The 13,403-nt window shown below is 38.9% G+C and overlaps 1 protein-coding gene across 1 annotated transcript in view; it reads right to left on the reverse strand.

Moving 5' to 3' along the window:
• ano11 (anoctamin 11) overlaps positions 1-13,403 on the reverse strand; it is a 30,141-nt gene that overhangs the window by 1,434 nt on the left and 15,304 nt on the right. The window contains exons 19-25 of the mRNA XM_034145448.1: positions 11,348-11,484; positions 10,493-10,698; positions 10,265-10,401; positions 9,717-9,807; positions 5,784-5,967; positions 1,682-3,345; positions 1,251-1,380 (exon numbers count right to left, since the gene is read on the reverse strand). Coding sequence (XP_034001339.1) covers positions 3,314-3,345; positions 5,784-5,967; positions 9,717-9,807; positions 10,265-10,401; positions 10,493-10,698; positions 11,348-11,484 — 787 coding nt within the window. The 3' untranslated portion in view covers positions 1,251-1,380; positions 1,682-3,313. The remainder of the gene's footprint in view (positions 1-1,250; positions 1,381-1,681; positions 3,346-5,783; positions 5,968-9,716; positions 9,808-10,264; positions 10,402-10,492; positions 10,699-11,347; positions 11,485-13,403) is intronic.

Consider the following 13,403-nt stretch of genomic DNA (forward strand, 5'->3'; position numbering starts at 1 on the left):
ATCGAATGATTGTGTTCAATGATATCCGTCACTTTGATTGTAGTCCCGGCTATGTGCTATTTAAGCCATTTCTCTTGGTTGTCTGTCATTTTTTACTTGGTCAGCAGTTTTCAACAGAAAAGCTCAAAATTGGCGAATGTTTTCATAGACCTCCGCATACTTTATTTAGTGACATTATGTCGGTGTCGTGTGTTATGTTTCTGCATGGGTTTTTTGGTTGTTGTGTTTTTTCCTGTTGTTTGCTCTTTTTACCCCTCACTACTCTGTCTCTCCTTCTCTGCAGGGCTGGTGTGTGACAGGGGGGCGTGGCTGGTATTCTCCTGGCTGCAGATGAGGCACACCTGTTCCCACTGACCTAATTAACCCTCTCTTTAAGAGCCTGGCCCTCACCTCACTACTCTGCCAGAGAATTAAATGCTGTTCGACGATCCAGAGTGACTCTCTGCAGCCCAAGCCTAGTTTTGTTCACATTGCAGTTTTTGAGCAACTTTTTGAGTTTTTGCCTGGGACGTTTTCCCTCTGCTTTGTTTTGGACTTTTCTGCAACCAGCCAGCTCCCTGTCTGCCTTAGCCTAGCTTTCTTTTTTAAAACACCTTGAAACTTAACTTGTGTCAGTCTCTGCTTTGGGGTCCTAAGTAGTATCTAAACGCCACAGTCGTGTATTTTAACCTTTTTTTGTTCAACTAAAGTCATTGTTTATTTTATTGATTTTTTTTTAATGTGTAAGTATTAATATATATATATATATATATATATATATATTTTTTTTTTTTTTTTTTTTTTGTTACTGAGTTTTGATGTATTGTGTGATTGCAGCTTGCGTAGCTTGTTGCCCAAGCTGAAAATGCCCCTTGCTGACAAAGTATTTTCATCCTGGTATCATACTGTTTTGTTGGCTGTTGTTTTGTTGCTAATGTTTATTTCCTTAAATCTGCAGATGGATTGTTATCTTTAAACATTATTGATTATCAGCATTTAGTGGAATTTAATCCAGATACAATTCTGATAAAATCCTTACATTTCATTACAATGAATTGCATTGCCTATGTTTGAGTCTTCTATGTGACTGCATATATTCTACACATTGTGATGTACATGATTTTGTAACATATCAGTTAGCTCTACAGAATATCTTAACATCTCAAAAAATGATCAATTTTTCATCAGAAATATAGACAAAATGATTTTAAGAACTAGTTTTTGTGCATTTTTCTGGCCGTATTGAAGTGTGTCGTTTGCTGCATCATTACCTTGTGGCTGATCTGGAGCCTTGCTCTGCAGCCCCTGCATACAAGCGTCTTCCTCCTCGCCCCAGCAGCCGGTGTCCACAGTGCATACCTGCGCTCGCTGACAAGTACTAACTCACTCTTCCTGCAAGCCCTGGCAGGGGAACGCACAGCAATCATAACAATCACAAGGTGAGAGAGATGAAAAGGGAGGGAAAGAGAGAGTATGTATTAAAGAAAATTTCATTTTTTGATTTATGTAAAAAAAAATGATAGAAAGAGGAGAGCATGCAGGATAGGGTGAAGAAAGGGTGAGGAGGAAGAGGAGGGAAGCTAAAATTCAAAGTCAGGAGTTGCCCGAGGCTACAGCTATTGGTGTAGTTAGTGAGGAAGAGAGAAATCATCAGCGAACACCTGTCTGTGTCTGACTCCTAATAAATCAGCGTCCTCTTTACCTGTCTGCAGGTCTCTTTGGATGGCTGTTTTGGAGAAAAAAGAGTCGAGATGGTTCAGCTTTGACATTTAGTTCCTCCCTACAGCAAAGTGAGAACAGCTGACACATCAGCATTCTTTTCAGAATCCCACGCTGAGGAGGCATACAGTATGCATTCATCAAACTACATTTATTTTGGTCTAAAAGGTCCTAAATGCAAAACAGCTCACACAAAATATTTCCTACATCGAGGTACTATTCCACTCCTTTTTACAGTGTGTTACAGTAGCAAATTGTCCCTATGCAACTCTGCAGAACGTTCAAGTAGAAAAAACAAACATGCTCATCTTCCGAAGACAGCAAACATGTACCGTATACGTGTATTTACATTGCATACATTGCATTGCATCATGAAGGTCTAGATATTTGCATGAGTTCTTCATCACATCGAAGACAACAGATAATGTTTGTTAATAACAGTTTACAATCAGTCTAAAAAAAACTGGGAAAAAGGTTTGTTTTTTGCTCTCTTACAGTATTTAAGAGATAAAAGGTAGTTTGCACATAACAAAACAACCAAAATGAACTTAAAGGGGCACCCCTGAATTTCAACATTTAATCAGACTTTGTCAAGTCTGAGGAAATAACGTTGATTTCATTGGGTTTGAGATTTTATTTTTAAATCAATCTGTAAATATTTGTTTTTTTATAATATCCTCAATTATGAGTATTTTTGATACTACAGGTTAATATAATGCCAAAAAGGTCAGTTATGCAGTATTATTGCTTAAAAGATCATGATAATTTTTACGAGAGTTTCTATGCAGCCAGCGTTTTTTGAAGTTTGATCCCCACCAGGACTCTGTCAGTCTTTGCTTCATTGCACCAACTTCACTTAAGTCACAGGAGTGCCCCTTTAAAATAAACTTAACAGCAGGCTGAGCAGCAGTGTTTAACTGGTCTCTATTGTTTACCTTTGACTACTCTTGAATTTCATAAAAAAACATAGAACATCCATGTATTATTATTGGCTCTACACTTGTGACACACATTGCTGCATGTAGGTGTTAGTGATTTTTTTAACTGGACCCAAGACAACTTCATATAGCATCAACAATTCATGCTGCAACTTTGGTTAGCCACTAAAAACACAACTAATCACAGCACTGGCTGCTTTTCATTTTCATTTCATTTCATTAGACAGTATTTTTTAATTTCTGTCATGACAAAAAACAGAGATGGGTGAAGGATTCAGCAAATTGGGGGCAGGGAATCATCAAACTAAATAACACTTTTTTTGTTCCATTCTCATAGGGTCTACTCAGGCTAGGGCCCAGTCACTGTAGGGTCATAACCTAGTATGTATAGGTATGTCATTTTTTGTATACACCTAGTATGAATACAAGTCTTACAATTTTAGTGGGTTGACCTGAAAACGTACTTTAGGGTTAGTTCAGCCTCCGTTACACACCAGCTAATCATCATTTCTGTGCAACGGTAAACACATTGGTGAAGAAAAAAGAAAAAGAAAAATTCCAGTGCAGAGACAGTATTCCACTCAGGGAAAAAGTTCACTCTTGTTATCCCAGATGGGAACAAGTGTCTTCAATTACTCCAACATCCCCTCCAACCACTGGTTTCCCACATCGTAGACCTAACTCATGTTTCCAAAGGACGCGTCGCTTCCTTCAGGGGTGCAGTGCAGTACAGTTTGTTTTGGACAGGAAAGAAACGGGGAAGGAGCAGAGAGACGGAAGAGAGAAATTAGTTCTGTCTGATAGACTTATACAAAAAAGCAGAATCGTTGCAACATGCTACTAAATCACAGCGGGCTGCTACTTATTTAATATTGAGGGACTGGGCAATAAGTCATATCGTTTAAATTAGTTTAGTTTTAAACTAATTGGTAAATATGGTTATTTATTTTCTGTCTGAGAATGACACAATAATATTTATTTCAATCTCATGTCTGTGTTAAGTATGGAGTTCGAGTCTGGAGGCAATTAGCTTAGCATAGCATAACTGCTAGCTTAGCTCAGTGTAATGTTAAAAATGCACCTGTAAAGCAAACTAATTAAGATATGGTATCTTAAATAACATATTCTCAAACGTAAACAAGACTATTTGTGGTTTTAGGGGACTTGTGTTAGAGTTGCTAGGTTTGCTAGCATTGTACCTTTACATTTATGTAGCCAGAGATGAAAGGAAAACAGATACTGGGCAGATGGAGCCAGGCTAGCTTCCTCCAGTCTTTTTGGTAAGCTAGCTATCTTAACATGTCCAGCGTTACCTTCATATTTAACACACAGACATGACAAACCTTACCGTTACTGTAGTATATTAAGCGTAAGGCTGGGTGAATGAGTGGTATTAGCTGTACCAAATAGATTGAAGCAAAATAAACAATGTTTTATCTGACAAAATATAATGATTTGATCTACATTTTTGGCATTTAGACTTTCAATAATGTTCAATCTGGTCACTGTTTCTTTTTTAGGGTTACAAATAATCAAATAATGACACATTCTCAGTTTCAGTCAGTACATCGATACAAGCCAAGTTCAAGTGTAGGATAAGAAGACATGCGGTCAAGCCATAATGATAACAAAATAATACTTATAATATTATAAATAAATTGCAAAGTTTTGGAAGTTTTGTGTGATTAAATAGTTGAACATTACACTAAATGTACTTTTTACGTATTACATTTATTTTTCAATATTTAAAAATACAGTATACATTAATATTGTGTTATTGATTTCAACTTTGTCATTCAGCCCTAGTCGAGGGGTTACGTTCTGTGATTATCTGATCTGGAGGAGGGGGTATTTAGAAGGTAGAGATTAAACTTGTACATTCGCATAAAAACTTGAACATTCTCTGACATTACAAAGTCATACATTCGTGAAGAAACTCAGAAATGATCTGAGATTAAAGAACATATAAAAAATAAATGATTTAGGTTTTTATGAATTACTCAACTTAACGTGTTAAAAACTTTTATCCATCTTAATTTGATACATTCCACTGTAATTATTTAAATAATGTCATTGTTCTTCAGAATTCCATTTACTTACGTGTATAATAATACTCACCTTCTCATCCAGCGACATTCACTACATGAGGCACATGACAACAGCATGGGTCAGAGCACAGGGACACACACACACACACACACACACACACACAGACGAGGATGACAATACAATCTGTGTATGTGACTGTATTCTTAACGGACAAAAAGTCAATGTAAAGGCTGTGTTCCTCGTGTGGAAAATGTGGAAACGTATTACTGTTCACTTCCTGCTGTTTTGAGGTTAAACATTAACAGCAGTGTTAAAAGAGGATATTGTAAACAATGCCAACAGCCCTTGAGAGGTCTTTGGAAGTAATTAAATTCATCTGACATTATTTGGCTCTGGTCCCGCAGAAATTACCATTGATTATCATGTTGCGTGCAGTGTTGCAAGTTTATGACAGTAAGTCAAGCCGCGGGTGCTTTGTAAATGCTCCTTTGAGTTGGGTGTGTGTGCGAGTGGTTGAGCTTTTAAAAAGTCTTTAAAATCTGGAATTTATTTATGAGAACATAAGAAAAAAGGGCCAGGTTTGACACTCTATCACCTGGGTGAGACTGAATGAGACAACAACGAACTGCGTGACATCAAACATGTATATTGTGATTGTGAACAAGCTAATACGGAACTAAGTGAGTGTTACTATAAACAGAAACAGCACAAGGAAGTGTGTATTATTAACAATAACAAGGACATTATTTGTGTTTATTCAGAATAAATTATAAAAGTTAGGAAAACCTTGATATATGTGTTTGATATATTACTTTTACTACTATTATCTCTGCATATAATTGAACTTAAACACTCGAATTCTCTTATATATGAAGTACACCCTCATCAAAACATTTGAGGATTAGCTTTCTCTTGGCTTAAATATTCAAATACAGAGCAAGAGACTCTTGCTGTATGAATGAGAATGTGCTGCATTGTGTGTGTGTGTGTGTGTGTGTGTGTGTGTGTGTGTGTGTGTGTGTGTGTGTGTGTGTGTGTGTGTGTGTGTGTGTGTGTGTGTGTGTGTGTGTGTGTGTGTGTGTCCCATGTTCTACTGACCTGGGCTGGAGCTGCCTGGAGAGGCGGGGGCGGCCCCTCGGCCTCGACTCACCAGCAGAGCCTCCTGATTTTCGGCCAGAGCCTGCTTGGCCAGGTAGCGCTCTCTCTTGATCTTCAGCTCAAGGGATCCCGGGACATCAGGAACGATCCAGTCGATGGCGCGCAGCACGAAGAATACCACGTGCTGGAGGAGGGAGGACGTGCAGACAGTGAGATGTTAAAGGATCATTATCAGAGTAAAATGAAAACAGCCTGTCCTGTTAGAAAATCTGAAGATAGAACTTACTTATAAATAAAATGAAAACAGTATGTTCTCCTCTCTCCTCACAACTGCTTCCTTCGTCCTGGCCTGACATGACGTCCAATTACTTTTTTAACAAATTGTCATCATTCCATGGTATTTTTAAACTTTACCCTCGGTTTTTCACTTGCTTTTAGTTCAATCAGAGGCTTGTCCATAGCTTGTGTAAAGTCCTCTTTTTAAAGGGGCCTTATTATGTTATTTAGGGTTCTCCCTTTCCTGAACTGTGTGATATAGGTTTTTGTGCATGTAAATTGTCTGCAAAAGCTAAAATGTGCGCCAGAGGGAGTTTCTCTCTCCCACACACTCCCCCTGCCTGAAAGGCCTCCATAGGACTCCTTTGTTTACGTCCGTAACATAGTGACTAACTACGTAACACTCGCGCTTCTATTGGCTGGTGCTCCAACACATTGTACGTGATAGGCTAAGGGGAGGGACATCTCTAAGAGGTTGGCCAATCACAACAGAGCTTGCCAGCTAACCAATCAGAGCAGACTGGGTTCTGGTTTCAGACAGAGGGTGAAAAGAGGTGCTGCAGCACAGGCAGTATGAGAAGAATAAAGCACTTTGTGAACATTAAAGCATGAAAACATGTCACAGTAGAGGCACAGCATACAAACATCAGCCTAAAAATGACCATAATAGAGATCTTTTAATTAATTTCTCTTGCCTGCTGGTTTTATTATATTTCTCTGAACATTCTCTTTTAACCCTGTACTATTGCTTTGTTGTATTACATTATGCATGATTAAGTCTCTGTCAATTAGAGACTACTACAAAATAAGTTACCATGGCTATGCGGATGACACCCACATTTACATAACCATTTCACCAGGAGATTATGCTCCAATTCAAACACTGAGTGAGTGCATTGAACAAATCAATGACTGGATGTGTCAGAACTTTCTCCAATTAAACAACGATAAAACTGAGGTAATGGTTTTTGGAGCCAAGGCAGAACGTATAAAAGTTAGCGCTGAGCTTCAGTCTGCAATGTTCAAAACAAAAGATAAAGCTCACTAAAAAATCCATTAGAAAGCTGCAGCTGATTCAGAATGCTGCTGCTCGAGTCCTCACTAACACTAAGAAAGTCGATCACATCACTCCAGTTCTGAAGTCTTTACACTGGCTTCCTGTGTGCCAAAGAATTGATTTCAAAATACTGCTGCTGGTTTATAAAGCTTTGAATGGTTTAGGCCCAAAATACATGTCTGACCTCCTGCTAAATTATGAACCATCCAGAACTCTCAGGTCTTCAGGGACTGGTCAGCTTTCTGTCCCCAGAGTCAGAACTAAACATGGAGAAGCAGCGTTCAGTTATTATGCTCCAAATATCTGGAACAAACTCCCAGAAACCTGCCGGTCTGCTGCAACTCTGACTACTTTTAAATCCAGGCTGAAGACTTTTCTTTTTGCCGCTGCTTTTAATTGATATATTCATATCTTAAACTGCACTGTAACTTTTATTATCTTTGCTTTTAAATGAGTGTTTTTAAATGTATAATATGTTTCTTAATGCTCTTAATGTCTTTCATTTTTGTAAAGCACTTTGAATTGCCTTGTGTTGAAAGGTGCTATATAAATAAACTTGCCTTGCCTTGCCTATAGTCCAAACCTGCTCAATATGAAAAGTGATAGCCCTAAACCTGTATTGAGGCAGGTTCTAACCTCACAGCCTCAACTGTAGAGCGCTTTGGTTCAACTCCTGTTCCTTTTAAATGTGCCAAAATAAACTGACTTGACTTTACCTGTCAAGAATGCACCTCTGAAATTCCAGTTTTTTTGCAAAACCCCATGACAGCCAAAAATGAAATATTACTCCTATTTCCCTCCTTAGTAATTACTTTGTCTATTCCCAGTACTTTTATCTGGCCACAGACGGAAGAGCAAAGTCATAAAACATATCCTATGTAAGAGTCACTTTAGCACATATTTATTTAAGAAAATTATTATGTTGGCGTGACAGATTATAGTTCTTGAATACAACTTAAATACATTTCCGACAGTTGTGTATATATTGATGGTGGACTATGCTAAGGTTATTTTTCTTTTTGCTATTCTTATGTTATCTAGTGATTTATTTTATTATTTACAAAAGGTGAAAACAAGCAATGTACTGATCCTTACAACATGCCATTATATCCTGATCCTCTGTGCAAAAGTGCTCCACTGTCTTCCAAAAACGATTACAAACACATGAGCAACACGTAATGAGCCACACTGTAGTACAGGGTGACGTTTTCCCTCATTACTTTAAGCTCCGCCATTATGGTCAATTACACATTCACCGTCCTGCTGCCGCAAACAGTCACTATGCACCAAATGTGAATAGATCTGACTCCTGAGCAATTCTGCATAAAACTACAGTGCCCAGTAGTTTTAGAGAATTGCTGACTCTTTTAAGGAATGCCAGGAACGCATATGTTAATAACAACAATGAGGAACAGAAGGAGGAATTGCTAAACAATCAGTTTGTTTGGAATAGTGGCCAAAATGAATGCAACTGAATAATATTAAAGAGGCCCTATTAAGCTTTTTGGGGTTTCCTTTTTCTCTAGTGTGTTATATAGGTTTATGTGCATGTAAATGGTCTGCAAAGGCAAACATCCCTGTGTTCCCTCCAGAGGGAGTTTCTCTCCCACACGCTCTCCCCCCCCTGCCTGAAATGCCTCTATTGGACTCCTTTGTTTACTTCTGTAACATATCACAATGTAACACCCCACTTCTATTAGCTAATGCTACAACACATTGTACATGATAGGGGCGGGACATCTCTGAATGGTTGACCACTCACAACAGAGCTGGCCAGCTAACCAATCAGAGAAGACTGGGCTTTTTGAACTTGGAGCTGTAGTCATGGTTACATGTCCCTGAGGCTCAAACCTTCAAAAGCAGGTGGTTCGAGTTTGACTTTGAAATGGCATCTTCTTAGTAATGTATTCTTCCTCTGTTGCAACACAAATCGCCTCAAAACTCTGTGTACGTGTCAAAGAAATCAAAGAGGTTTAACACAAGTCATGTGCTGGACTCTTAATTAAAGAGGCCCTATTCTATATAGGTTTTTGTGCATTTAAAATCCCAAAGTTCCCTCCAGAGGGAGTTTCTCTGCATCTCTAACTGGTTGACCAATCACAACAGAGCCAGCCAGCTAACCAATCAGAGCAGACTGGGCTCTGGTTTCAGACAGAGGGTGAAAAGACAGGCAGTATGAGAAAAATTAAGACCTTTTTGAACATTAAAACCTGTAAACATGTCACAGTAGAGGCTCAAAATACAAATATGAACCTAAAAATTAGCATTATAGGGCGTCTTTAAAAAAAGGAAGGGGTCTTTGTATTTGAGAAAAGTTATTGAAGGAGACAGTAACGACAGAAAAAGTGTGGAACTAGTAAAACAAGGACAAGTCATCTGCAAAATAACATATGGAATACTGATATGGGTAAACAGTACATAAAACAGAAACACTAAAACAAACACTGAAAGAGGGCTACGTTGCCAGTATGCACCTGGAACAGAGGCACAAGTTTGTATAGAGATGTGGGTGAAAGATAAAAATGAACAAAAGGTGGGCCGTAAATCACTGGAACAGCCAGAAGGAAAACAAATAGAGAGAAAGGCAACTCCTTTCATACCTCAAAAGCAATGATAAAGCCAAGTCTGACAGCAAGGAGCTCCCAGTAGAACAGTGAGTAGTTTCCATCGTTGTCTCTGTACGCTTTATATCTAAAGTTGGGAGAAAAAATACATTACAAAAGAATATAATGTGTAATCAGGGTGTGCGTGTATGCAGCAGCACATGACAACAAAGTAAACAATGTGTGAAACATCAGTAATGCTACCCTCTGTTGGTCAAGTCTGTGATCAGACATTTTGACAAGTTTGACATTTTGAAACCTTTCAAGGATTTTAGCAAAAAGGACAAAACAAAACATACTTGAGAAGCAAGATATGTAATTTCCAACCAAACAGATTTTTGCCACACTTGAAGAATAGGTCCAAACATTGTATTTGTCATGTGAACAATAGCTATAGCAAGTCGTGGCAACACAAATCATTAATGCCCCAGGATCCTCCACAAATATATAATATAAAAAAAGATTAAAAATAACGTAAAATGTACGAAAGAAAAACTACAGTCTATCAGTAAGTTGTGGCACATTCAGATAAGCATACAGTGTACCTGCACATTGGGTACTCTGTGTAGTTAAGTGGGGCGTAAGCCAAGGTGAAGTTGACATATCCGTTGAGATCATTATCAAACTTGAACTGGTACAGCAGCCGAGGTAAAAAATCTGATGTGAAGGCTATCAGGAAGGCCTGCAGACAACAGAGAAGAAGAATAAAGAACATGTCTGAGAGGAGTGATCAGCCTGCAGTCTGGTGCTAAGGTCATTTTTAATGGACTCACGTTGGCAATGACGGACAGGTGTGACAGGGCTTCAAGGATGTTGAACCACACTCCGATGTTCTGGGCGCGCTCAGCCACTGGTCGGCGGTACTCGCATGCAAACTTGTGTGCGTCCAGACGGATCTCCACCCAGTTGTTGAGGAGGGCGAAGAGCGGGGCGAGGGGGAATGCTGCCACGAAGATGGTGATGAACCCAAACTGGAGCACTGCAGGGAGAACAATGAGGCACTTTATTATTTCTGCAATGAAATACAGCAGAACAAATATCCTATTTTCTATATTCATATTAGACAGTTGAATGGCAGTGACATCCTGTATATAAGAAACAGAACAGGGTTCTTGCCCATGTCCTTAGTCTCAATACAAACGGTATTGTATACGAGCTATAACTTTGCTCCCAGATTGTTTTGGGCTTTGCTTTTCGAGAAAGTATTTGATGAAAAATGTGCCTAGCTGGCAAAAATGTTTTGTTTTTAGTAATAAAGTTAGAGTATCCTTTTCCTATAGAGCTTTATAATTAAATATGTCCTGCAATAAAACATATTTAACTATCATTTGTTTTATAACTGTTTGTATACCAGAATATTTTGGGTGGATTTTCCACGTTATTAAAGAAGGAAAACTGGACAAACATTACTATTTCAGGATAAAGATATTTGAATATGTTTTAAAAGTAATGAGAAAGAAAACTTTTTTTTCATCATAAACTGAATCAATATGGCACCGCAAAAAAGAAACCTTAAGAAATAGAAGGCTTATTATTACTTTTCCAGATATTTTAGATTTCTTTTTAATCCTTGTTTTAACTTTGTTTATTTATGCTCCAGGAAAAAATGAAAGAGATAGAATACTTGCCCATCTCCAGGTACTCTTCGAACAGGCCTTCACACTCCACCAGCTGGTAGTCTTCCTCCCAGCGCTGAGGCTCATGGGATGCCTTGTCCCCCATCACCTTGGCCAAAGATCTCTTCTGGTTCCAGGCCTTCACCTTACTGTCAGAGCAGAGACACAGAGCTTTACAATATGACACTTACACTGCATTTCCTATAGTTCCCTTTTTTTTGTCCCTAGTTTTGTCATTATATTCACCCTGAATACAAACTATAATTCATATTACACGGAGAACAGTTCTCAGTCAGGATGATTTGCTTCGAGCATGGGTTTTCATTTCTTTAAAGTCGGATTCACTTGGAGCTGTAGTCATGGTTACATGTCCCTGAGGCTCAAACCTTCAAAAGCAGGTGGTTCGAGTTTGACTTTGAAATGGCATCTTCTTAGTAATGTATTCTTCCTCTGTTGCAACACAAATCGCCTCAAAACTCTGTGTACGTGTCAAAGAAATCAAAGAGGTTTAACAAAAGTCATGTGCTGGACTCTTAAAGAGGCCCTATTCTATATAGGTTTTTGTGCATGTAAAATCCCAAAGTTCCCTCCAGAGGGAGTTTCTCTGCATCTCTAACTGGTTGACCAATCACAACAGAGCCAGCCAGCTAACCAATCAGAGCAGACTGGGCTCTGGTTTCAGACAGAGGGTGAAAAGAGGTGCTGCAGCACAGGCAGTATGAGAAGAATAAAGAACTTTTTGAACATTAAAGCATGGAGACATGTCACACTAGAGGCACAAAATACAAATATAATAAAAAATATATAAAACCTAAACATTTTGCAAAATAGTGCCCCGTTAAGAAAATCCAACTCAGTAGAACAGAAATGAATGACATCAAAGTGCTACTGGAACAGCTTGTGTGCTATCAATAGGATAAACCTTGTGGGGCACATCCTTCGAAGGATTCAGGCTCTGAACTTGGACGCAGCTACAGTATCGATCACAGAAACCACAAACCACCCTGACAAGCAGAACAAGCCCTGGCTGCCAGCGCGCACACTCTCAGCTCCAATCGATCACTTCATCAATCTTACAGCAGCCGCACTGTATCAGGGGTATCAGCGTAGATAGATTCATGATAGAAATGTGTGGCCTTTATTTCACCCTGCCAGCTTGAACAAGTAGCGTACACAATTATTTGCCAGAAAATGATGGACTATGGCACCTTGCAAGAAAGAAGGTCAAGAAAAAAGTGGATGGAAAGAAAAAGCAACACAAGAAGAAGGAACTCTCCATTTGTAAATGTATGGGTTTTCTTCCCAATTGATTGCAATAATCTTTTTTACTAAGCATTATAGTTCTCTTGTTGGAAGCCCTCTACAAACTGAATGTATTTCTGAAATAAGGGGAACACTTAATGATTTCTTTAAAGGCTACCTACTATTCCTTTTTGTTTACCAAAATCCTCTGATTCTCCCCTGTGTCTGTAGACATACACCCACCCACACACACTGTGCCAATGCTGCAGTGGAACAGAAATGAGCTTTACTGCACCAAACAACAGGGAGCTGAGCAGTCTGTTGCAACAGCAACACAAAAAAACTATGGCGATGTCTTATATCACATTTCTGTATAATGCTCATTATTTTTTTTTTCTGTTATATTGAGCTGGATTTCCTTTTTTTTTTTTTTTTAAATCCCTCACTTATGATTAAGCAGAAGTGTATGGCGATGTCTGCAGAGACTCTGCAGCCCTCTGCCTGTGTGTTCTCTTTTTAGTGGCCAGGTGCCATCCCAGCTAGCGGGGAACGTTCTCACAACTTTGGCTAACATTACCTATTGGTTCCAGTGGCGAGCCGTGAGCTTTATACCTAGGCCCTCTGACCCCCACCCCTTCCCTCGAAAAAAAAAAAAAAAAAATAGTTATTACGTCACAGCGTATACTTCAGCGGAATATCAAAACAACGGCCCAGGGTGCAAAACGCATCAATGACAGCGACCCTCTACCAGACAAAACAACACCTGTGAACCCAATTTGTGTTCTTTGACATTGAAAATGATATTGCATTGTGTTTGTTACTTTCG

The sequence above is a fragment of the Trematomus bernacchii genome, unplaced genomic scaffold (assembly GCF_902827165.1).
Source record: "Trematomus bernacchii unplaced genomic scaffold, fTreBer1.1, whole genome shotgun sequence".
Taxonomy (NCBI): domain Eukaryota; kingdom Metazoa; phylum Chordata; class Actinopteri; order Perciformes; family Nototheniidae; genus Trematomus; species Trematomus bernacchii.